At 43.8% G+C, this 27,139-nt stretch overlaps 1 protein-coding gene across 1 annotated transcript; it reads left to right on the top strand.

Annotated features, from left to right (window-relative positions):
* Positions 1–27,139, top strand: LOC137534528 (zinc finger protein 84-like). Its single transcript, XM_068256066.1, has 2 exons — positions 1–209; positions 24,826–27,139. Exons 1-2 carry the CDS (start codon positions 83–85, stop codon positions 26,481–26,483), a joined length of 1,785 nt encoding a protein of 594 aa, XP_068112167.1. The 5' UTR covers positions 1–82; the 3' UTR covers positions 26,484–27,139.

Raw genomic sequence — 27,139 nt, 5'->3', positions numbered from 1 at the left:
CAGAGCAGGCTGTGTGTTCAGATCTCTGCCTGGCCCCACAGGTTATACATCTCTGAGCAGTATATTGCTGTGCAGGTCTGAGATGAGAGGAGTGCGCAGTGTGATGGTGACGGTGTGCCAGCAGGAAGGAGCAGATACAAGTTACATTCTATCTGCAGGAAAAGAGCTGGAGAGGACAGGAGAGCAGACAGGCATCTCACAGCCCACTGGTGAGTAGACAGGATGCTCAGCTAACTGGGACACTATTAGGGGGTGGCAGTGGTGTGTGTTGTACTGTGTTAACCTCCTTGGCGGTAATCCCAAACACAGGTCGGGCTATGCCGTCGAGGATTTCTCAGGCCCTGGTGGGCCAATTTGCATAATTTTTTTTGTTACACACAGCTAGCACTTTGCTAGCTGCATGTAACATCCGATCGCCGACGCTCACCGCCGATCCGCTGCTACCCGCCGCGCCGTCCCCCTCCCCAGACCCCTTGCGCAGCCTGGCCAATCAGTGCCAGGCAGCGCTATAAGGTGGACCGGGACTCCGTCTGATGTCACGACGTTCTGAACGGGATTTCCTATTTGCGCTGATCGCCAGAGGCAATCAGAGGGGGTGGGGGGATGCCGCTGCACAGCGGCTATCATGTAGCTAGCGATAAGCTAGCTACATGATTTAAAAAAATAAAATAAAAAAAAAGTGCTGCACCGCCCCCCTGGTGATTTTTTTGTAACGCCAGGGGGGTTAAAGAAACATTGAAGTGAGATAAAATCAATGCTTTTAACTTTTACTAATGTTGAGCACTATAGCTAGTGCTTAAACGCTGCATCCCTGCTGCAAAACAAGTGGTTTATACCCCCCAAATCCCCTGTGCAAAATCCACAACTTTCTTGGTCGTGGATTTTGCTGCCCATGGAGGCAGAGCTTTCAGCTGCAGCTCTGCCTCCATTCACGTCAATCTGTCCGTGGATCTCCACCTCTCCCCGCCCCTCTCAGTAAAGGAAGATTGAGAGGGGCGGGGGAGAGGCGGCGATCAGCGAGGATTGACGTGCGAGGAGGCAGAATTACAGCCCTAAGCTCTGCATCAAGCAGGAAGTTAGCACAGGGGATTTGGGGGGTACAAAGTACAAACCCCTCATTTTGCCACGGGAACGCTGCGTTTTAGCACTAGCGACATTAATAAAAATTAAAAGCATTGATTTTATCTCACTTCAAAGTCTCTTTAAAGGGAACCTGAAGCAAGTAAAATTATTTAAAATAAACACATGACGTAGCTGCAAATGAATATTACATACTAACCTCACCGTCGGTTCCTCTCAGAGGCTCGCCATTTTCTTCTTACAGTGGTCCATTCCAATTCTGACAATAGTTTGTCAGAACTGAAATATACCAGTTGCTGTCAGTTATATATCAGCAGCTGTCAGTTACAAGTGAATGTGCAAGGTAATGTCCATGTTTCCCCATGGCTTAAGTGGATGATATTACAGTTTAACAGTGTGCTGACCAGGAAGCTGTTATGAGGTAATGGCCTTTTTTTAAAATGGAGTACGTAGAATTTCATGGATCACAGTGGACAAACGGGACGCAGGAGAGGAGAAAGAAATTGAGGAGTAGACTACACAGGAGGTAAGTATGACCTGTGTATGGTTATTTTCACTTTTTATTTTAAGTTCAGGTTCTCTTTAAGCTTTGGTAGGGCCGTTTCTAGTAGTTTTGTCACCTGTGAAAGAAATTAGTTACATTTTTTATATCCTCCATTTTGTGTTGCTCATGTCCACTTTGTGATATCTTAGCTTAACATAGGTTATAAAAGTTTTGCTAAGTGTGGTATTTTCTAGAAAAAGGGTCTCTCAGCTAATCTCAATGAATGTGATCCCAGTCACCACTCCCCTGTACAGATAAATTACAGGGAAGAAAGGGGACAAGTCCCACCAACCCCCTAAAATACAAATGAAAAGAAAAAGCCCTACGGATCACATGCATGCGCCTTCTGTAAGCTCAGAGACATGCATATACCCCATATCCCTCCAAAAAACCTAATTAATCTTTCGATATAAAACAGTTTACGTCGAACTCAACGTTAAGATCCCCCTGGGCACAAGGTTTTCATCTGATAGATCCATCTTAATTCCATCTTTGATAATTCCCTGATCTTATTGCACCCCCTCAGTTTGTGAATTCCACAAAACCTCGTGCCCATGGAGTCCCGGCCATGATGTTCAGCAAAATGCTTGGATAAATTGTGCCCAACATTTCCTTTCTTAAAGAGAATCTGTATTGTTAAAATTGCAAAAAAAGTAAACATACCAGTGCGTTAGGGGACATCTCCTATTCCCCTCTGTCACAATTTCGCTGCTCCCCGCCGCATTGAAAGTAGTCAAAAACAGTTTTTAAAAGTTTGTTTATAAACGAACAAAATGGCCACCAAAACTGGAAATAAGTTGATGTACAGTATGTCCACACATAGAAAATACATCCATACACAAGCAGGCTGTATACAGCCTTCCTTTTGAATCTCAAGAGATCATTTGTGTGTTTCTTTCCCCCTGCAGCTCTCATCCACTGAAGAGTGACAGGCTGATTGTTTCTTCCTGCAGATGTAATTCCTCAGTATGTGACAGCCCAGCTCCTTTCACAGCCTAACAGAGGACGATTTATCCAGCTTGTAAAAGGCAGCTCTCTTCTCTCACTGACAAGAGAACAGAGACGCTGCCTAATCTAAATAACACACACAGGAGTGTGCATAAAGGGGTGTGGAGGGGGAAGCATGCATAACAGATCAGCACTGAAGAGTTGTCAGCCTTCCAGACACCGGGCGACAAATCCGACAGGGGAAAGGAAAGTTGATTTATTACAGAGACTATGATAGTAGAAAGTGCTGCAGTAAGCCAGAGAATAGGTTTAGGAACTTGTAGGATAGTAGAAAAAAGGATGACATTTTTGTTACAGAGTCTCTTTAATATTCCGCACATGTTCCCCAATGCGGTCCTTTGGTCTTCTAGTGGTCCTTCCTATGTACTGGTACCCAAGCTTGTAGAAGAGGCATACATGTGCTCCATAGGGCTTTTTCTTTTGTTTCTTAGGGGGTTGGTGGGCCTTTCCACTTTTTTCCCTGCGATTTATCTGTGCGGTGTGGCCTTTACGTGCTGCGCTGATAGATTATGGGTGGAGTGGGGGCTGGACTCACTTTCATTGAGATAAGTGGATAGAATATGTTGTGAAGATTTAATTTCATCTGCTTGTAGATATGTATTTAATTGCATAAGCAATCATGATTGAATATATGTGGATTGCTATATGGATTTAACTTGTTCAGACTGCTAGTATGTACTAGTGTGACCTAGTGATATGTAAAACAATGTAAGTATGCATCAGGGCTTGAGGAATGGGCTGCTTAAAATTGGTATACACAGAAGTTAATGCGGCATGGAAACAAAATTTTGCATTTGCACAAAACTGCTTGCCCCTTGAGGCTAAGATTTTAGGTATAGAGCTTTCGGCCAATCAGGGAGGTGGATTATTGGCTGAGAACCTTTTTCTATTTGACGCCAGAGGATGATGCGGATGGGCGGTACCTGTGATGCTTGAGTATTGATGGCAAGGAGGCTCAATTGAAACCCAGCCGTTCGATGCTGGTGGGCGGAGTAGAGGGATGCATCCAGTCTGAAGTCGCGTTTAACAATAGGGTAGCGCTACGCAACATGTGAGGTAATGGCCATTCGTGGGAACTCGTATTGACGGGATCTAAGGGCGGATATGCTTCATCTGCCATGTTGGAAGAGGGCGCTCATAGGTGATTGGACATGAGGAGGATAATGCTTGTATTTAAGATGCTGACTGGCCATACGCCTCCAGCCCCTGATGAGTATGGATGTGCGAAACGTGTATGGCAGAGCTACAGGTGTGTAGAGTCGGCATGGGAGATTGTGTACCATGATATGCTTGCTTTTACATTGGAACATGTGAGTGCACTTCTTTTAGATTTTTTAATGAATGTACGGTTTTACACTATTTAATTTATTTATTTAAGTATTTATATAGCGCTGACATATTACGCAGCGCTGTACAGAGTATATTGTCTTGTTACTACCTGTCCCTCAGAGGGGTCCACAATCTAGTTCCTACCATATTTATATGTCTATGTATGTATCGTGTAGTGCATGTATCATAGTCTAGGGCCAATTTGGGGGAAGCCAATAAACTTATCTGTATGTTTTTGGAATGTGGGAGGAAACCAGAGTGCTCGGAGGAAACCCACGCAGATACGGGGAGAACATACAAACTCCTTACAGATGTTGATCTGGCTGGGATCCAAACCGGGGACCCAACGCTGCAAGGCGAGAGCGCTAACCACTACGCCACCGTGCTGCCCTATGCACTATGAGGAGTTCCTTCAGTTGCTAGGTTATGCAGGGAGATGCAACTGCATTCCTTTTGCTGAAGTTAAGATCCATCTGCCGCATTAATGCCAATTGGGGCCTGCTGGAATATACCCACAAGCATGTCTGCTGTCTTATAATTTGGACGGCAGAGAAACAGGGGAGAGGCCACGGGTGACGTTACTGGTGGTTTTATTGCATGTGAGGAGCATTTAAAGGCTGTTGGTGGAGTAAGGTGCTTTTATTGCTGTCTGTGACCTGGCAGCTATAATATATGGTGAGGACCTGTGATATCTGGTTACATGGTGGATGCATACACAGAATTTCTGAACACTGGGTGTTATCATATATGGACACTTTGATAATACAGTATCACGCAACGGTTTTTTCTTTTTCTGTTTATATATTTTTTTTCTGAGAAATATCACTACAAGAAGGCGGAGATTGAAATTGATGCATGAGAGTATCCAGGAGTAGGGCTGATCGGAACAGCTGAATTCCGATTTTGTCGAAATTTCGTGTACCGCATGCGAAAACCGAATTTCGTGTTCCGAATTTTCGTGTTCCAAGTGCATTTCTATTGAAGTGCCAACTTCTGCGGTTAATTGTAAAGCCCCGGTACATGCTATCATCACCAAATTTGGCATGTATAATAAGCAGATGAGTAGGAACATGGTAAAAAAAAAATTGTGAAAAGACCTTATAGTTTTTGAGCAAATAGATTTCAAAGTTTCATAGGAAAAATGGTTTTTAAACTGTGTAAAATGACACTGCTGCAGTACAGGTTACTGCATTCCGAGTTCTGTATACATATTGTATACATTTCATGAAAACAGACAGCGTCGGGTCCCCCCTACCAAGCCTCCTTAACCCCTTGTCCCCCATGCAGGCTGGGATAGCCAGAATGCGGAGTCCCGGCCACGTGGGGCTTCGCACCCTGAGCTATACCAGCCCGCTATGCGGGACATCCCTACAGCGGCGGTTTGCAGCTCACCGGGACCGCGGCAAACCGACGATCACTGTGCGCTGGTTTTTGGGCATGTAATACTACATGCCCACACTGTCAGTGCCCCCCAGCCCCATACCGGAAATCCACGGTCCCGGCCGTCAGGAAGTGACATTTACATGACTTCTGTTTCTTTACTGTTTTTTTTTTTTTTTTTATAAAAAATGGTTCCTGATTTGAATCTGCAGATTCCTTTCTGCAGATTCCATGCAGATTCCTTGCAGATTAAATTGCAGAATTTTTGCAGATTGCCTGCAAAGTTGCACAGAGAATGAATGGCATCCTATGGAATGGACTGGGGGAGGGTGTAAATAGTAGCCAGTATTTTATTGCTAATATGCCCGATTGAAATACCAAAGATTGCATTGCGTGTAGGGACAGTAAGACCCCGGGTCGCAGGCATAAAACCACCTATCATTGCGAAACTTGCTCACGTAGGCCCGGATTACACCCAGGAAACTGTTTTTCAATTTACCACACCTTGGCTTTCTCCTCTGCTACCAGCCAATAAAAGATGCCAAACTGTCCAAATAAGGTATCAAATTAAACGTTATAATGTGTTCTTTAAAATAAGATATACTATGTTACTATGTTATGTTCCATGTTAAAATGAGAGAGAGAGTAAGAGGGAGAGCGCATTTCTTAAAAAAAAAACTCTGAGCAGAAACGACTTCCTTTAGGAAAGAACTCAGAGTGGAGAGGGTTAAGGCAATCTATTCAAGCCCAACGGCTGTCCTTAAGCTTCCTTCCACTAAAACGTCTACCCTCAATATAGAACGTGGTACTAGACAAGGCTGCCCCCTTTCCCCTGCTCTTTTCGCCTTATGCATGAAACCCTTAGCTCATAAAGTTCGCCTTTTAGCTGACATCCAAGGATACAAGATTGGCCCAACTTCCTATAAGATATCTTTATTTGCTGATGACTTTGTTCTCATTATCACCAATCCCTTAATCTCGGGCCCTGCCCTACTAAACCTACTAGAAGATTTCAAAAAAGTTTCTGGCCTTTCCCTTAATATTACCATATCAGAGGTCCTTCCCTGCAACCTCTCCAGTGGCATAGTAAATACATTATCCTCTCATTTTGGTTTCCAGGTGCAAAAGAAATTTGTGAAATACCTAGGTATCAAACTGACAAAAAATCCAGCTGACATGTTTGCTGTTAATTATAATCCAATGATCATCTCGCTCCTCTCCCTGCTGAGATTCTGGTCTAAATTTCCCATCTCCTTTTCTGGCCGTATACATGCTATCCGTATGACCCTATTACCTAAGATACTATATTTATGTAGAGTTCTTCCAGTGTTGGTCACCAAATCTGCCTATGCCCAGCTTCAGAGGGAGATGACTAAATTTATTTGGGCTAACAATCCGCCAAAGATTTCATCTAAGCGCATGCAACTACCAAGGTCTGCTGGAGGCCCGGGTGTCCCAAATCTTTACTGTACTGTACTGCTTGGCTTCTCAATTACTAGCCCATATACCCCTAACTCAGGCTAGATTTATATTTCCTTTATAGGTAAGCTTGGAATCTTCTCTGTTACAGCCCTATACCCTCCCCTCTCTGGTTTGGTCATCTCTCTCTGAATTATCCAGAGTAGCCTCTTCCTTCCCCTACTCGCTACATACTTTGAGGCTCTGGAAGCGTTATAGATTCCTTCTAAATTTGTAGGCCAACCCCTCCCTTAATACTAGGGTGTTTTCTACTCCTGACTTCCCCCTGGTATGGCGGATGATCTGGCCTGGCTGGCTAATCTTAATTACAACAAACTGGGTGATTTTGTCTCTAATGGTAAACTTATCTCTCCATCCCCCCTTGCAGATACACTTTATTGCCGGCCTCACCAGTTCTTCCGCCTCCAGCAAGTTTTTCATTATTGGTCCACTCAGACGGTTACACCCTATTACCTATACATACTTTGAGAGGTGGTGCTTGGATAGCCACCTCGAAGGGGGGATAATTTCCTACTTATATAGTCTGTTTGCTACTTGCCCCCAGGATGCCATGGATTTAATCTGAACCAAGTGGAAAACTGACATAGGTTTTAATTTTTCTCCAGCTAAATGGGTACATTGCTATGAAATATTAATGAAGGGGAGCCTATAGTACTCTATTCTAGAAGCTAATATTAAGTGGCTCCTTAGAGCCTATCTCACACCTGTCCGCATTGCATCCATTTACCCTCTTTCCTCTGATTTATGTTGCAGAGGATTTGGGGCAAGGGGCTCCTTTTACCATATTTGGTGGACATGCCCGATTGTCTCTAATTTTTGGTCTCAGGTTTGCGGCATTGTATCCTCAGTTCTCCAGCACTCGATACCCATTGATCCAGCAATATTTTTGCTTGGCGACAAGCCTAGCACTTTGAAACACCCTTCTCACAGAATGGTCCAACATATAGCAAACTGTGCAAAAGTTTATTTGGCCTCACGCTGGAAAACGTCCTATTTGGATGTGGACCATGTTGAGACGAAAGTTCACAATGTTATGATCCATAAACGAATGATAGCAACAACAGAGGATAGGATGCCGCAATTTGACAAAGATTGGTCACCCTGGATCGCCAAAGTCATTTTTGCATCAAAAATCCCATTTTCGATTCTGCCGAATGTTCATGAAAATTAGCTTAAATTTTCGCGTTTTCGTCCAATAGCAAAATTTAAAGCGAAAGTGCCATATTTTCGCCCAAATACTAAATTTCACAAATAACTGCTATATTCGACATGCTTAGCTTGAAAATTCAAAAATTGATAGGAAGTAATGTCTTCGCTACCCATATTACGTGTAGATGGGAGAGTGGATATCTCCTTGGGGTGCGATCAGGCCACTGGAATGATCATTCAGGCTGCTCTGAATACTCCACTAGGAAACAAGACGAAGAAAGAAAAGAGCGCTCTGAAATTAACTGTTTATGTGTATATAGGTGGTCTCCCCGCCAGGACAGGTCTCACCTGGTAGCGGTGCGGCTGTCAGTAGTGCCCAGCTGATGCTGCGCAGTGTCCCTCTTAATGGAGCCGAGGACTGAGCTCATACGCAGACCGCTAGAGGACTCTCCGAGTTGGGGGCGTCACAAGAGGAAGTGACGTAGTTGGTTGCCACTTGTTCCCATGGAGACCCAACCACCGGCTGAGCTAGCTTGCGTGGATACAGTGCCTGAGGACAGTGCTGTATGGTAATATAAGAGCTCTGCAGCACGATAGCCGCAGGGCTCTGTAAACACAATAAGGGGCTAAAAAAAGTTATCAAAGAACCTTCTCAAGACCGCCTTTTTAAATTAAGGCCACTTCTGGACCATCTGAATGTAAAATTCAGTGAAATTGATGTACCCGAGTGGGAGATTGCAGTCAATGAATCCCTAATGCCCTATCAAGGGAGGCTGTGTATAAAACAATACATCCCAATCAAACGAGCTCGGTACGGAGTGAAACTGTACAAGCTTTGCGAAAGCAGTAGGGTACACCTACTCATTCCGTATATATGAGGGGAAAGACCGACTACTACAGCCTGACGGGTGTCCTGCTTATATGGGCACCAATCGAAAGACTGTCGTGGACCTTATTAGCCCATTACTAAATAAAGGGTACCACCTATATTTAGACAATTTTTACACCAGCGTGCCCTTTTTTAAATTTTTGTTTGATTCTCAAACTGTGGCCTGTGGTACCTTGCGGGCAAACAGGAAGGGCCTATCAGAACAGGTCGTGCATAAAAAATTAAAAAAGGGTTCGATGTGCAGCCTGAGAAGTATTGAATATAAAGACAAGAGACATGTCCTGATGCTGCCCACCATGCATACTGAGGCTATGATGTCAGTGAGGTCTCAAAGACAAGAGACAGACAAACCACAGGCGATACTGGATCATGGCAAGCATATGTGGGCAGTGGATTTTTCAGACCAGATGTTGTCTTACTATCTGGTAAACAGAAAAACCAAATGCTGGTACAAGAAAAATGGGGATTTACCTGTTTCAGATGGCATTGTTTAATTCTTATGTCATATACCAAAAATCAGGCAACACGGTCTCCTTTCTGAAGTACGAGTAGCATGTTTGATCATCCCTGATATTTGATTCTGGCAGCCGGTGTGGCAACCTTAATCAAACTGACTGTGAGGATATCGTTAGACTACGGGACAAACATTTTCCCGCTTCCCTCCCCCCTACTCAAAGAAAAACCTACCCTCAAAAAAAATGCAAAGTGTGTAGCAAGCACAAAATCCAAAAGGACACTCAAAATTACTGCCAATCCTGTCCTCCAATCCAGGTGTAACGATCGGTGAAGCACAGAGAGGATCTGATTACCAGTGATCTGCAGTATCACTGGGAATACAGATGTATACCAGATTATAAGTGATCTGCAGTATCACCGATAATCCGATATACCAGCTAATCTCTGTTCACCTGAGTAGAGTGTAGTGTTTGGTGTAACAGTAACACTTTGAGGACTAAGCCTCAGCGCAGTAAGGTATACTGCACGGATTCCTTCCGAAGACCTGGACTCTCCAAGACGGGAGGAGTCAGGCTGAGAGTAGGAAGGATTGTCTAAAAGTAACACTCTGGAGGAAGTGTCACTGATAGAACGGGGAACCGCCTCCAACAGTGAGGTCGGTTCTCGAGGTCGGACAAGCCAGGTCGTACACACACTGACAGATAAAGTACAATATCAAGAGGCAAAGGCGGAGTCAGGTACAGGCAGGGTTCGGCAACAGGGTATCAGAAATATCGAGGTACAAGATCAGTAGGCAGAAGCAGAGTCTAAGGACGAGCCGGGGTTCGGCAACAGAGTATCAGAAATATCGAGGTACAAGATCAGAGTTCAGGAGGATAGTCAGGCAGGCAAAAGGTCATAACAGATAATCACAATCAAACTAGTACTTTAAGCTATCAACAGAAACTAGCTAAGTGTAGGATTACAGCTCCAGCTGGTCCCGGCACACTTGCGGATCTGACTACGGATCTGGGTGCTCCCACGTATGTGATCGCAACGCCAGACAACCAGCAACTGAATAAGCAGCAGAATATATAGTTGCTGGACTCTGCTGCCCCGCCCGAACCATTCAGCCAATCATGAGTCCTGCAGGAAACAGCTGACCTTCCTGATCAGCTGACACTTCCTCTGCAGGTATAAAGGTCCTGAATTCAGGCCCGCGCGAGCATAGCTCTCCATCTGCCTAGGTGCACTAACAGACCCAGCCACACCAAGCACATGCTGCTGCATGCAAACAGCCGCTTTGCTGTCAGGACATGCGGCGGCTTTTCCGCGTTCCACCACACAACCAGACGCGTGCAAACCGCCGCGTAGGACGCGGAGTCAGCCGCCTAGCTCTTGGCACACGCGGCGGCTTTTCCGCATTTCCTCACAGTAGGCCTCTGTTTTGAAGGATGTTTTGAAATTTATCACACAGTCTACAATTATTAAAGTTTTTTTTTTCTTTTTAGCCTATTACAAGGCATTGTTTTTACACTCTTTACCTATTTTTACTTTTTGCCCAAATGGTGTGCCACCCTAGTAGATTTGTAAAAAAATGTCCTGCAATAATCCAAGCATACACAGAGGTGCCTGGCTCTTCTACTGACCACATATGCTATTGCTCCGTTGTTATTGCCTGATGAAGTGGGATCAAACCTGAAAAACGCGTTGCATACTTGGAGTTCATAAATAAGATATATTGACTGTCTTTACTACAGTCGTTGTGTGTCTACTTGGAGGAGGTAAGTCCACCACTACCTCCTCTATTTACCAAGAATTTGGTTTTTAAGCTTATTTAGCTTCCTTTTATCCTCTTAGCGCCTCTGTACTCCTGCATAATAATCCAAGCATGCTTGCCATGCATTATGCCCTATTGCAAGTAAAAAAAAAAAGGCATATGTGCCCTCATTTTGACCATCAGAATTTTTTTTTACGACAAACTCACATTTAAAAAATGTCATTTTCAAAATAAAGACACTATACTAAAATCCAAAGGTGCACACCAGCCAGAATGCCCCTCTGCAGGCCCAATTATTCATCAAACATGGCACAAATGCCCTCATTTTAACTGCCAGAAACTGGAGAATACATTTTTTTGTGTTTTATAACATGGGCCCTAGTCAGAAAAAAAATATTTGGCGGCAAACTGAAACCCATACTTGAAAACAATGTCATTTTCAAAATATTGGTCACATTTGGGAACATTTCAGCAAAACCAGAAGAATCTGAAAGACACAAAATGCCCACACTGGAATAGCCCTGGTTGTCTAGTTTTTAAAATGTTGTCATTTGTGGTACTTATTTGCTGTTTAGACACATGTAGGACTCTGTAAAGGATGAATGATGCAATAAAACTAAATTAAGTGCTAAAAAACAAATGGGCACATGGGGGTTAACAGTCTACTATATGCCTAATGAGTAATGAAATAAGGCAAATATAGCATCATTTTAACTGGGAAGAAACTATCAAGTTAAGTGTGAAACCTGAAAAAAAGAGGTGCGTATCGTGACCGTAAGACTGCGGTCATGTATGTATGTGTCATGTATGTGTGTACTCCTGTTAATTATTGCCTGAGGAAGCAGGAATATACCCGTGAAACGCGTTGCGAATATACCCTGGAGTGTACCAATAAATCTACTTTGTTTTTTGAATACACAGCTTGTTGTGTCTGCTTACAGGAGGTAAGTCCACCAACTGCCTCCAAAGCATTTTTAAACTTTTTAACAATTGATTTTATCCTTTTGGCGCCTCTGTTATCCATTACACCTGAAAAAAAGTGTATATTTAGATTTTACTTCTAGTTTTTCCCTTTAAAAATTCTATAACAACAAGAACAACAACAACAAATAACATTTGTAGAGCGCTTTTCTCCCATAGGACTCAAAGCGCATAAGCATGGCTCAGACCATTGTGGTACAGAGGAAGAATTTTATAAATCTGGAAATGCCAGGCTAAACAGGTGGCTTTTCAGTCTGGATTTGAATAGCTCCAGGGGTGGTGCTGTCTTTACTGGGTGTGGCAGGGAGTTCCAAAGAGTAGGGGCAGCATGACAGAAGGCTCTATCTCCAGATTTTTTGAGGTGCACTCTGGGAGTGACCAAGTTTATAGAACTAGCTGATCTGAGGTTGTGAGAGGTGTGGTGCAGCTTCAGCAAGTCCTTCATGTATCCATGGCCCAGATTGTGCAGGGATTTGAATGTCAGCAGTCCAATCTTGAAGAGTATTCTTCATTCTACTGGTAGCCAGTGCAGTGAGCGAAGGATCGGTGTAATGTGACAGTGGCGAGGCTGGTTTGTTAGCAATCTGGCAGCAGCATTCTGCACTAATTGCAGGCGACGCAGGTCCTTTTGGGGGAGGCCAGCATAAAGGGCATTGCAGTAATCCAGCCGTGATGTGATGAAGGCGTGAACTAGGGTTGGAAGATCCTCTGGGGGAATCAGATGTTTAATCTTTGCAATTTTCTTCAGATGAAAGTAGGAAGATTTAACTACAGATGAAATTTGGTTTCTGAAACTTAAATCCCCATCGATTAGTACGCCAAGGCTGCGCACAAGGTTGGAGCTGTTTATGTCTGAATTCCCAATCCTCATTGGTGTTGCTTTAGGATAGAGCTGTTTTGATGGCGAGCACTGGCTTTGGGCAAAGAGGACCTCAGTTTTGTCAGCATTCAGTTTCAACCAGTTATCATTCATCCATGCCTGTAGCTCAGCTAAGCAAGAGTTTATTTTTGGAGTAGGGTCTGTTCCACCAGGTTTGAAGGACAGGTATAGCTGTGTGTCATCGGCGTAGCAGTGGTACGTCAGGACATGTCGTTGGATAAGTGTACCGAGTGGCAACATGTAGATTGCAAACAGCAGAGGGGATAGGATTGATCCTTGTGGCACTCCGAATTGTAGAGGTGCAGGTTTGGACATTATGGGCCATATGCAATTCACTTTTTCACCTGAGTTTTCTCCTAGGTGAATTTTAAAACTTGTCAATAAAACCCATTTTAAACCACCAGCAAGCAAAAAAATACTCAAAATATTTTTGATAGTACTTTTTACCTACTTTTTGATACTTTTTTCCATTGCAAAGTGCTAAAAAGTTATTTTAAATCAAAGATGAATTTTTTTCTCCTAGGAGAAAACTCAGGTGAAAAAGTGAATTGCATATGGCCCTATAGGTCCTAGGGATATTCTCTGTGTTCTGTCAGTCAGGAATATTCTGAACCACTAGAGGACTGATCCACTGATGCCACAGTACTCCTGCAGTCTGTTAAGCAGGATTTCATGGTCAACTATCAAAAGCCGCTGAGAGATCCAACAGGATTAGGATGGAGCATTCCCCTCTGTCCCTTGCCATGAGCAGATCATTGCAGACTTGCATGAGGGCTGTTTCACAGCTGTGGTGTTTCTTAAAGCCAGATTGTAGAGGGTCCAGGATGTTGTTTACTGACAGCTTGGTTTCAAGTAGCAGATAGACAGCCTTTTCAATAACTTTACCTAAGAAGGGGAGGTTGGAGACAGGTCTGTAGCTGCTCATTGCATCTGGATCCATGGAAGGTTTTTTAAGAAGGGGCTTGATGATTCCTTCTTTTAGAGAGGTAGGAAACCTCCCTGCTTGCAGAGAGCAATTTACTATTTTGTGAACTGCTGGACCAAGCAGGTCAGGGCAGGCAACCTCCGCCAGACAACCTGCGACCTGGACCCTGAACCGACTAAACACATGCTGAAATGCCCTGACCTGCTTGGTCCAGCATTTCACAAAATAGTAAATTGCTCTCTGCAAGCAGGGAGGTTTCCTACCTAACACCCCGGACTGACTTCAAAAGTATTAGTGAGGAAGAGTTCTCAGACATCCTCCGTTGCGGAGGATGTCTGAGATCTCTTCCTCACTAATACTTTTGAAGTCAGTCCAGGGTGTTAGGTTGCTTTTGCAGCTATTTCCAGGAGTTGCATGAGTCTTGGGTGCTGTGGACTGAATGAGAGACCGAATAGACGATACTTTGTCAGCAAAGTAGCAAGCAGATTTCTCACATAGCTCCTTTGAGGGAGTTATGGTAGGCTTTAGGCAGGATGGGTTACATAGTCTATCAACTGTGCGGAATAGTTGGGCTGGTCTGTTGGCGGCCTTTGTGATCTCCTGTGATAGGTAGGAGGATTTTTTCTTGGTGATCGCATTTTGGTAGCTTTCCGGGTGAGAGACAAGGGTGTGTTTATCTTTTGAATTCTGAGATTTTCGCCACTTCCTTTCTAGTCTGCGCACTTCTTTATTTAGGTCCTTTAGTGAGCTGTCAAACCACCGTGCATGGTGAAGTGGTGTAGACTGTTTAATGCGAACTGGAGCAAGGGCGTCATAGGCAGATGATATATAAAATGATGATTTATAAAATAAAATAATTCTTTGAAAAAAATATTACTCAAAGATAGCATAGATTGCCCTGAAAAAAAAACAATATATATATCACTTAGGTATCTTAAGTAATGAAAAAGTTATTGCAGTATTAACCACTTGAGGACCACAGTCTTTCTACACCTTAAGGACCAGAGCCTTTTTTTCCATTCAGACCACTGCAGCTTTCACGGTTTATTGCTCAGTCATACAACCTACCATCTAAATGAATTTTCCCTCCTTTTCTTGTCACCAATACAGCTTTTTTTTGGTGCTATTTGATTGCTGCTGTGATTTTTAGTTTTTATTATATTCATCAAAAAAGTCATCAATTTTGTCAAAAAAATGATTTTTTTAACTTTCTGTGCTGACATTTTACAAATAAAGTAAAATTTATTTATACATTTTTGTCCAAATTTATTCTGCTACATGTCTTTGATAAAAAAAAATCCAATCAGTGTATATTTATTGGTTTGGGTAAAAGTTATAGCGTTTACAAACTATGGTGCCAAAAGTGAATTTTCCCAATTTGAAGCAATTCTGACTTTTCAGAACACCTGTCAGGTTTCATGAGGTGCTAAAATTCCAGGATAGTATAAATACCCCCCCAAATGACCCCATTTTCGAAAGAAGACATCCCAAAGTATTCACTAAGAGGCATGGTAAATTCATAGAAGATTTTATTTTTTGTCACACGTTAGTAGAAAATTACACTTTGAAACTAAAATAAAACAAAAAAAAAAGTTTCCATTTCTGCTAACTTGTGACAAAAAAAAAGAAATCTGCCACGGACTCACCATGCCCCTCTCTGAATACCTTGGGGTATCTACTTTCCAAAATGGGGTAATTTGTGGGGTGTGTTTACTGTCCTGGCATTTTGGGGGGTGCTAAATTGTAAGCATCCCTGTAAAGCCTAAAGATGCTCATAAGACGTTGGGCCCCTTAGCGCACCTAGGCTGCAAAAAAGTGCCACACATGTGGTATTGCCGTACTCAGGAGAAGTAGTATAATGTGTTTTGGGGTGTATTTTTACACATACCCATGCTGGGTGGGAGAAATATCTCTGTAAATGACAATTTTTTGATTTTTTTTTACACACAATTGTCCATTTACAGAGATATTTCTCCCACCCAGCATGGGCATGTGTAAAAATACACCCCAAAACACGTTATACTACTTCTTCTGAGTACGGCGATAGCATATGTGTAACACTGTTTTGTAGCCTAGGTGCGCTAAGGGGCCCAACGTCCTATGAGTACCTTTAGGATTTCACAGGTCATGTTGAGGCATTTGGTTTCTAGACTACTCCTCACGCTTTAGGGCCCCTAAAATGCCAGGGCAGTATAGGAACCCCACAAATGACCCCATTTTAGAAAGAAGACACCCCAAGGTATTCTTTTAGGAGTATGGTGGGTTCATAGAAGATTTTATTTTTTGTCACAAGTTAGCGGAAATAGATTTTTACTGTTTTTTTTTTCACAAAGTGTCATTTTCCGCTAACTTGTGACAAAAAATAAAATCTTCTATGAGCTCACCATACTCCTAACGGAATACCTTGGGGTGTCTTCTTTTTAAAATGGGGTCATTTGTGGGGTTCCTATACTGCCCTGGCATTTTAGGGGCCCTAAACCGTGAGGAGTAGTCTAGAAACCAAATGCCTCAAAATGACCTGTGAATAGGACGTTGGGCCCCTTAGCGCACCTAGGCTGCAAAAAAGTGTCACACATGTGGTATCGCCATACTCAGAAGAAGTAGTATAATGTGTTTTGGGGTGTATTTTTACACATACCCATGCTGGGTGGGAGAAATATCTCTGTAAATGGACAATTGTGTGTAAAAAAAATCAAAAAATAGTCATTTACAGAGATATTTCTCCCACCCAGCATAGGTATGTGTAAAAATACACTCCAAAACACATTATACTACTTCTCCTGAGTACGGCGATACCACATGTGTGACACTTTTTTGCAGCTTAGGTGCGCTAAGGGGCCCAATGTGCTATTCACAGGTCATTTTGAGGCATTTGGTTTCTAGACTACTAACGGTTTAGGGCCCCTAAAACGCTAGGGCAGTATAGGAACCCCACAAGTGACCCCATTTTAGAAAGAAGACACCACAAGGTATTATGTTAGGAGTATGGTGAGTTCATAGAAGATTTTATTTTTTGTCACAAGTTAGCGGAAATTTATTTTTATTGTTTTGGTTTTTTTTCACAAAGTGTAATTTTCCACTAACTTGTGACAAAAAATAAAATCTTCTATGAACTCATCATACACCTAACGGAATACCTTGGGGTGTCTTCTTTCTAAAATGGGGTCACTTGGTGGGGTTCCTATACTGCCCTGGCATTTTAGGGGCCCAAAACCGTGAGGAGCAGTCTGGAAACCAAATGCCTCAAAATGCCTGTTCAGGGGTATAAGCATCTGCAAATTTTGATGACAGGTGGTCTATGAGGGGCCGAATTTTGTGGAAGTGGTCATAAGCAGGGTGGCCTCTTAGATGACAGGTTGTATTGGCACTGAAGTGCAGGAAGCGCAGGATGTTCTCAAATTATGACCTGGACATGGCAGCAGAGAACATGGGCATGTGATGTATTGGGTGCGTAGACCAATAAGACTGCAATACATTCTTTTTGACTAGACCCATTTTAAGGAGAAGGCCCCAAAACTTGGAGTGGTTTCCACCGAAAAGGCTGGGCATGGTAGCTTCTTGGATTGGCGGTTGCGTATTGTGTGGCATAACGATTGGTCTCAGTGACAATTAAGTCGTAGAGACCAGCAGTGATCAGGAAAAAAAAATTCTGCCACTGTGGTGGGGTGAATGAGGGTTTGGCCGGGTGATCAGAAGCCCGCAGGGGGCAGATTAGGGCCTGATCTGATGGATAGGAGTGCTAGGGGGTGACAGGAGGTGATTGATGGGTGTCTCAGGGGGTGATTAGAGGTGAGAATAGATGCAATCAATGCACTGGGGAGGTGATCGGAAGGGGGTCTGAGGGGGATCTGAGGGTTTGGCCGAGTGATCAGGGGCCCACACGGGGCAAATTAGGGCCTGATCTGATGGGTAGGTATGCTAGGGGGTGACAGGTGGTGACAGGAGGTGATTGATGGGTGTCTCAAGGTGTGATTAGAGGGGGGAAAAGATGCAAGCAATGCACTGGGGAGGTGATCGGGGGGGGGGAGGGTGTCTGAGGGCGATCCGGGGGTGTGGGTGGGTGATTGGGTGCCTGCAAGGGGGCAGATGAGGGTCTGATCTGATGGGTATGATGGGTAGCAGTGACAGGGGGTTATTGATGGGTGATTGATGGGTGATTAGAGGGGAGAACAGATGTAAATAATGCGCTGGAGAGGTGTTCAGGCGGGATCTGAGGGTGTGGGTGGGTGTTTGGGTGCCCGCAAGGGGCAGTTTAGGGCCTGATCTGATGGGTAGCAGTGACAGGTAGTGACAGGGTGATTGATGGGTGATTGATGGGTGTTCAGTGGGTGATTAGAGGGAAGAACAGATGTAATCAATGCACTTCGGAGGCGATCTGAGGGCGGTCTGCGGGTGATCTGAGGGTGCGGGCGGGTGATCAGGTGCCCACAAGAGGCAGGTTAGGGTCTTATCTGATGGGTGTTAGTGACAGGTGGTGACAGGGGGTGATTGATGGGTGATTGACAGGTGATCAGTGCGTGATTACAGGGAAGAATAGATGTATACAGTACACAGGGGGGAAGGGGGGCCTGGGGGGGTCTGGGGAGGATCTGAGGGTGTGGGGGGGGGTGATCAGGAGCCCCCAGGGGGCAGTTTAGGACCTGACCTAAAAAATAGCGTTGACAGATAGTGACAGGGAGTGATTGATGGGTAATTAGAGGGGAGAACAGATGTAAACAATGCACTTCGGAGGCGATCTGAGGACGGGTGTGCGGGCGATCTGAGGGTGTGTGTGTGGGGGGGGGTGATCAGGTACCCGCAAGGGGCAGGTTAGGGTCTGATCTGATGGGTGTTAGTGACAGGGGGTGATCGACGGGTGATTGCCAGGTGAGAATAGATGTATACAATACACAGGGGGAGGGTCTGGGGGGTCTGGGGAGGATCTGAGGGTGTGGGGGGTGATCAGGAGCCCCCAGGGGCAGTTAGGACCTAACCTAAAAAAATAGCGTTGACAGATAGTGACAGGGAGTGATTGATGGGTGATTAGGGGGATGATTGGGTGCAAACAGGGGTCTGGGGGGTGGGCAGGGGGGGGGGGGGGGTCTGAGGGGTGCTGTGGGCGATCAGAGGGAAGGGGGGGGAGATCAGTGTGATTGGGTGCACAGTAGGAGGGCTGCAGCCTGCCTTGGATGGTCCCTCGATCACTGGGACCATCAGGGCAGGAGGCAGCCTGTATAATACGCTTTGTATACAATACAAAGCGTATTATACGCTTTGTATGCGGCAGATCGGGGGTTAACATCCCGCCGGCGCTTCCGAATGGCTGGCGGGATGTTGCCGCGGGTGGGCGGAGCCTGTTGCCAGGGGCAGCGCGCGTCACCAGTAACGCGATCGCTGTCCCTGCATGCCGAAAGGATGCGCCACCGATGGGCGTATTGCGGTCCTTTCGGTGTCCACTTTGCCGCCGCCCATTGGCTGTGGGCGGTCGTCAAGTGGTTAATAGCGAGTAGCGACACAGCTAAAGTGTCAAGATTGTCAGGAACTTTGAAGGGTAAAAAACATGGAACGTGAACCAGTTCATCTTAATTAACCAGAAATACTTACCTGTACCTTTAAAAAAAGTTCCCACACCAATATCCTTGGAAAAAGCCCAACGCCAATATCCTCTATCTTGCGACCTTCTTTGATACATTGATTGAAGATCTCTGCGTACCCAACACTACACACTGCCGCTCACTGCCGCACAGCTTGCAGGGAGGAGAGCAGAAAGCGACGTTGTGACTTCGGAGGGGTTTCCAGGGGGTCTGTATACACAAAAAACAATGCTCAATTATCTGCACCATTTAAATCACCAATATATAACGGACTTTTTGCTCCCTACAATACTGGAGCGCTACACAGCCTCAATACATACATTAGACCAAAAAACAAAGGGAGCTAGAAGCTAATGTGTATGCAAAGAAGAGTTATTTTAATGAAGTTAAGGTGATAAATTATCCAAATTACAAAATACCCATAATATTGTACAAAAAACCACGTATGCCAACAATACACATATAATTAAAATCAACAATTTAGCAGTCAGACTCATAAACCTGCTTGTAGTGCAGTGCGTTTATGTATAACTATGCAATATATTCTGGCCAGAATTACAATTACACAATTGCACTCGCCCGCGCATTCATACATTAAAGTGCTCTGCGTTATCCTGTGGGTAAAGTTGGGGGGCCTCCTTTAAATGCATTCACTTTTTAAGCAACAACAGTTCCGCATATTGATCAGCAGTAACACGGCTCCAGCCACTGTACATGTATCATATGCTGCAGGATACATCACTGTGCTTTTAAAGAGACTCTGTAACTTCAAAAAGATCCCCTGGGGGGTACTCACCTCGGGTGGGGGAAGCCTCCGGATCCTAATGAGGCTTCCCACGCCGTCCTCTGTCCCACGGGGGTCTCGCTGCAGCCCTCTGAACAGCCGGCGACAGGCCCGACTGTAATTTCAATATTTACCTTTGCTGGCTCCAGCGGGGGCGCTGTGGCTGCTTTCGGCTCGGAAATAGACGGAAATACCCGATCTCCGTCGGGTCCGCTCTACTGCACAGGCGCCGGAGACTTGCGCCTGCGCAGTACAGCGGACCCGACGGCAATCGGGTATTTCTGCCTACTTCGCAGCCGACAGCCGTCAGAGCGCCTGCGCGGGAGCCAGGAAGGTAAATATTACGTCACGGCTGTACGGAGGGCTGCAGCGAGACCCCCGTGGGACAGAGGACGGCGTGGGAAGCCTCATTAGGATCCTGAGGCTTCCCCCACCCGAGATGAGTACCCCCCAGGGGACGTTTTGCCGTTGCAGTTCCTCTTTAAGCTGGGGTTAATCTCACCCATACGATCACAACTACAGGAACAGTGGGGAATCACCACCAAAGCTCGGATTGGCAGGCCACAGTAGCACTGCAGCACTGAACGCCGCTGAGAACGCGGCTGCCTGAGGCTCCGCCCACCTATGCGTTTCAAACCGCCCACCGGTTCTTCGTCAGGGTGTGGCTTAGCTTTGCCCAGTCAGTCCTATTTGACATCCCGTCATGGCTCCTCCTCTGCCCTTACATCATATACACGCCGGCGTCCTAATGTATCACTGTGTTGTCAAGATACCGAGCACACTGACTTATTCAGGAATGGCCACATGGTGGAGGAAGAGAGCTCAAAAATCTGTTACAGGCAGCAGAACTGCTCCAGACAGGTGAAGGAAGGCCAGAAATCAAGGCGAAAGAGTTCAGAGCAAGTTCCAGCAAGATCTCTGAATAGTTTCAAGGTTCATATAATCAAGCCGTACATTTCCCAAACAGCATTGCCTGGTATGTCCATAATGACACTAACTCCAATTCATAGAGCAATCCATGCAGCAGCATAATTTTAGAATACAAAAAGAAAGTTTAAATTAATGAGTCCAGCTCGCTCACAGAGCATATCTGTAGCATAAGTTGATATATTTCAGCACTCTCCTAGCCCATTCACTGCGGACCCACACGTACTTATAACATGCAAACAGCATATCATTAATAACCAAAGGTATATTGTCCACCCATAATCCCGAGGACCAATAACCACTGATTGCCATATCACCTTTATCCATATCTAGTTGTTTTCAAGAAGGGGGACAGATCTAATTTTGTATTTAGCCCTCTAGGTGTTACTGTATTTAATTTGAAAATCCACATTGATTCTTTACAAAGTAACACTTCATCATAATCACCCCTTCATTTTGTGATGTTTAGTCTGTAGATTCCTTTAACTAGTGTACCTCTCAAACTGTTTGCATGATGCTCTCGATAGTGCTCGGCTATATTGGTTTGTCCCTTGCCACCAGAAATTATTGCCAGATGCTGAAGCACCCATTCCTTCAAAGGTCGCTTGGTCTTGCCAATATATTTAAGATGGCATGGACATTCAGTCATATACACCGTTTTCTCTGTGTTACAATTAATAATAATAAACGCTTTGATGTCATATGTAACATCCCCTAAATTGTTTTGAAAGGATTGTGTCCTATCCACCCAGGGACATAATTTACACTTACCACAATGGTACATACCATGTGGGATTCGCTCTGTTAGCCAAGTATTCGGTACCAACTGTAGCTCTGAATGGACGAGGCGGTCCCTGAGATTGGGGGCCCTCCTTGCCGTAAGCAAGGGACGGGGGCCCACAACCACAGCGACCTCCTCCGATGCCGTCAAGATGGGCCAAAACTTAGTAAGTAAGGAGCGCAAGCTATTTCAGTGTGCCCCATATCGTGTAATAACCCATACACAGTCATTACTTTCTCTCTCCTCTCTATTTCTCGGGGCCAGTGTTTCTTCCCGATTAACTTTCCACGCTTGTTTAAGTTCGCTCCGTAAAACAGAGTGTGGGTATCTCCTTTATCGAAATTGATCATACATGCCTCGAGATTCTCAATGAAAATCGTCTCGTGAGCAATTTCTCCACAAACTGAGAAATTGCCCATATGGTATGCCTCGTTTCAGGGACGGTGGATGGTGGCTGGCAGCATGTAAGATTGTGTTTCCAGCGGTCTCCTTATGATAAGAAGTGGAGATCACCCTTGTGCCCTCCACTTTCAACAGCAAATCCAAAAACAGGATTTTCATTTCCCGCCACAAAAGTAAGTTTGATATTTTTATGATTTTGATTCAAACCTGTAACAAATGCCTCCAACTCTTTCACTGTATCACTCCATACTGCCAAAATGTCGTCGATATAACGGATCCAGAGGGCGACATGCGCACCGAACCCCGGGCTAGGGAAGTGCGTACACAGTGCATATGGACCCCCTGGAAACCCCGTCAGAAAATTCATTGCTCTTTCTTTTGATATAAGTAAATTTACACTACTGTTAGGTTTGCTACAGTAACTGTCATTTACCGCATTTAAATGTATACTTTTTTCCTTTGAATTTTCTCAAAAAATTTTTCAAAAAAATCAATTTTCTCAAAAACTATAGGTATTTTTTTTCCTCTTGTACCCACTTATCTCCTTAATATACCCTGCAAATTTGGTGATTCTGACTTGTAAGGGGGCTTAGCTATTAAACGCAAAAATAGCGGACATTAGGCAAAAATAAACGCTAAAAATATTCAGGCAAATTTTCGCTTGTCGGAACGAAAATAGTAATATTTTCCAGAAAAGTTGTCGAAAAGAATATTTACATTTTCGCTCATCTAGGGGGTTACGCTACTTGTTATTTTTCTAATACACATATGTACAGCCTTGTATCTGCTTGTTACTATTTCCTGACTATGTCATCTACTAGTAAACAGAGCGTAGGGCAATATTGCTACAGACTTCTGTCTATTCCTAAGCAATTCACTGCATTTATATACTTGTTTCTCCTTAGTTTAAATCTGTCATTTCTTCTTTCTTCTTCCTTTTTCCTCTTCTTTTTCTCTCTCCTTCCTCATTCTACCTCATTTATTCTATTTCCTATCCACTTTTTATAACTTTTTATTTTGTGAAGATATTTCTATATCCCAATACCATACAAATTTGTCACCCATATTTGTATCTACTTTAGCCCCCTGCTTGGGGACATGTTGGGACTTTATAATTGCTGAAATGTTTATATCTTCGCAATAAGAACCCTTGAAACAAAAAAACAAAAACAAATGACCCTGGCGTCATCAACACTGATCGCCGGAGCACATGTTTATATCTGAGGTACAAGATGAGGGATCAGCATGCCAATGGTGAATATAAGCTGACTCAATTATAAGACCGCCCGCATGTCTCCACCATGTGCGTGATGCAGAGTGTGCATTGAAAGCTAAGCTATGCTGGGGACACCTACAGGTTGGGAAACCTCCCTGACGGCATGCCTGTAAAGGTGATGGGCATGCCACTTTCATTTTCTTTTTCCTGCCCATCACCATTATGAGCTAAATGCCAGAGAGGTTAACCTCTTCACCACTGAAGGGTTTTTCCCCTTCTGTACCAGAGCAATTTTCACCTTTCAGCGCTCCTACCATTAATTCATCAATAACTTTATTACTACTTATCACAACAAAACGATCTATATCTTTTTTTTTCTCCAGCAATTAGGTTTTCTTTGGGTTGTACATTTTACTAATAATTGTGTTATTCTAAATGCATTTTAAAAAGAAAACAAACAAAAAAAATGGAAATAAATTCATATATTTTATTTGCCCATTGTTCCCAGGTTATTGCAACATTTACATTATTCCCCTAGTACAATGTATGTCACCAATATTTTATTTCTAAATGAAGGTGCATTTCTTCAGTTTGCATCCATCACTAATTACAAGCCCATATTTTTTTTTAAATTAACAGTAATCTACCCTCTTGACATACATATTAAAATAGTTCAGTCCCTAAAGTAACTATTTATGTTTTTTTTTGTAATTTTAGTTACTTTGGTATTTACAATGACCGCAGGCATCTCATTGCCACGGGGACGTAGATTAATGAATGGGACCTGTGTTCCCATTCATTGATATCCCCTCTAACAGGCAGCAGCGAGAATGCATGCAGTAGCGAGTGTGGGAACGAGCGGTGGCCGTCAGATTCAATAGATGATTATCTACATCCCTGGGCAGGAACTGAAGTTTTGCAGGACATAGATAATTTGTCTCGAATTACCTAAGTGGTTAATGAAATAGTCCTCAATAGTATCATAAATTCTATATACAATATTATAATGATAGAATGGAGGGTCCAAGAGTAGAAATAAATAATTTGTCAATTAGTAAGCATAAATAATGTGTCAAAGGACATTATTTGTCTATTCACATAGGCTTTAACTGCCGGCTTCATTTGTATAATTCTCATTTTGTGTTTTTAAAGTTTAACTTTGGTAGTTCAAATCTCCCATCAGCTGCACACACTGTAATATAAGGAACAATGATACAAAAAGAAACAAAACTGATATTATAGAGGGTTGTGTTGTAAGTGATAAAAGTTGTTTTCTGTTACAGCGGTTGTTACACGTTCCACTTCCAAAAAAACTTCCAAGAAAACAGACATCATGCCAGATTCCATCCATGGTGACCAGGAGCTAGTCAAAGAGCAGAACGTGACAGATGACAGATTAGTGACATCAGATGAACAGGATGACAGCAGCAATAAGTCAGAGTACAACCCCTCTAATGATGAGGTGGACTCCCACTCTGACACAGAGGAGCAAAAGCAAAAGACAACATCCAAAGGAAAGTCGGAGTTCTCCTGTGATGAGTGTGGGAAACACTTCATATATAAATCCTCTCTAATTATCCACCAGAGGCTTCATACAGGAGAGCGGCCTTATGAATGTTCAGAGTGTGGGAAGCGTTTCACTCGAAAACACCATCTTCAGAGTCATCAGCGTATCCACACTGGGGTGAAGCTTACCCGGAAGTCTGATCTTCTTAAACATGAGATAAGTCACACAGCAGAGAAGCCGTGTGAGTGTCGTGAATGTGGGAAAAAGTTTAGCTGGAAGACTGATCTTCTTAGACATGAGAAAATTCACACAGGAGAGAAACCATTTGAGTGCCCTGAATGTGGGAAGGGGTTTTCCACTAAGTCTAAGCTTCATGTACATGAGAGAAGTCACACAGGAGTGAAACCGTTTGAGTGCAGTGCATGTGGTAAAAGGTTTTCCTCTAAGTCTAATCTTCATGTACATGAGAGAAGTCACACAGGAGTGAAACCGTTTGAGTGCCTGGAATGTGGTAAAGGGTTTTCCTCTAAGTCTAATCTTCATGTACATGAGAGAAGTCACACAGGAGTGAAACCATTTGAGTGTTATGAATGTGGGAAAAAGTTTATCCAGAAGGCTGATCTTCTTACACATGAGAGAATTCACACAGGAGAGAAACCGTTTAAGTGCTGTGAATGTGGGAAGAGGTTTTTCACTAAGTCTAAGCTTCATAGACATGAGAGAAGTCACACAGGAGAGAAACCATTAGAGTGTTGTGAATGTGGGAAAAGGTTTAGCCAGAAAAATGAGCTTTATAGACATGAGAGAATTCACACAGGAGAGAAACTGTTTGAGTGCAGTGAATGTACGAAGGGGTTTTCCTATAAGTCTCAGCTTCATGTACATGAGAGAATTCACACAGGAGAGAAACCGTTTGAGTGCAGTGAATGTGGGAAGGGGTTTTCCACTACGGCTAATCTTCATACACATGAGAGAAGTCACACAGGAGAGAAACTGTTTGAGTGCTGTGAATGTGGGAAAAAGTTTAGTGGGAAAACTAGTCTTCTCAGACATGAGAGAAGTCACACAGGAGAGAAACCGTTTGAGTGCAGTGAATGTGGGAAGGGTTTTTTCATTAAGTCTGAGCTTCATAAACATGAGAGAATTCACACAGGAGAGAAACCATTTGAGTGCAGTGAATGTGGGAAGGGTTTTTTCATTAAGGCTGAGCTTCATAGACATGAGAGAATTCACACAGGAGAGAAACCGTTTGAGTGCCGTGAATGCGGGAAGGTGTTTTCCTTTAAGTCTAATCTTCATGTACATGAGAGAAGACACAGAGGAGATAAACCGTTTAAGTGCCGGGAATGTGGGAAGGGGTTTTCCACTAAGTCTAATCTTCATATACATGAGAGAAGTCACACAGGAGAGAAACTATTTGAGTGCAAAGAATGAAGGGAAAAGTTCATTTGCAAGTCTAAACTTCATAGACATGAGAAAAGTCACACGGGAGAGAAACCGTTTCCATGTGAAGAATGTGGGAAATATTTTGCTGCAAAACACACATTGACAACACATATGCTCACTCACACAGGTGACAAGCAGTTTTCCTGCTCAGAGTGTGGGAAGCAGTTTTGTGATAAGAGAGCCCTGCGTCATCACCTCTCTACTGTGCATACATTAACTCTAGCATCCAGTACATCCAGGCCCACAAATATCCAGATATCAGCCCATACAGAGGAGGGTCCTTTACAGAGTCCCAGATCTATTCTTGGCTCCCCTAAAAAAATGTATAAGTGTTTTGAATGGCCCAAAGTATTTACATATAAAAATCACTTCACTGCTCACTGGAGAGCTCATACCAGTGACAACCCAGCAATCATGGAAGCCTTGGAAATCATGTGAAAACACACACAGCTCTCTAGACTCAACGTTATTAACAGTGTGAGCTCTCTTAAAACAAAAGGAATGACACAGCGCTAGTCTGATCAAGAGCTACTCTTATTGTTAGCCTATAGCATGGGCTGGAACCCCAAATCTGAAAGACAAGAAGAACAACCATGTGTCTCTCTGGTTTATTAACGTTTTAATCTTAAAATAATCTGTAAGAA

The sequence above is a fragment of the Hyperolius riggenbachi genome, chromosome 10, assembly GCF_040937935.1.
Source record: "Hyperolius riggenbachi isolate aHypRig1 chromosome 10, aHypRig1.pri, whole genome shotgun sequence".
Taxonomy (NCBI): Eukaryota; Metazoa; Chordata; class Amphibia; order Anura; family Hyperoliidae; genus Hyperolius; species Hyperolius riggenbachi.
Note: the sequence above shows the minus strand (reverse complement) of the source record. Positions and strands in the feature narration are given on the sequence as shown.

Excerpts from the sequence above, each read along its gene's own strand:
- LOC137534528 (XM_068256066.1), top strand. The coding sequence starts at position 83 with ATGAGAGGAGTGCGCAGTGTGATGGTGACGGTGTGCCAGCAGGAAGGA. Across the intron at positions 210-24,825 it reads AGGCATCTCACAGCCCACTG|CGGTTGTTACACGTTCCACT; the intron begins GTGAGTAGACAG and ends TTTCTGTTACAG.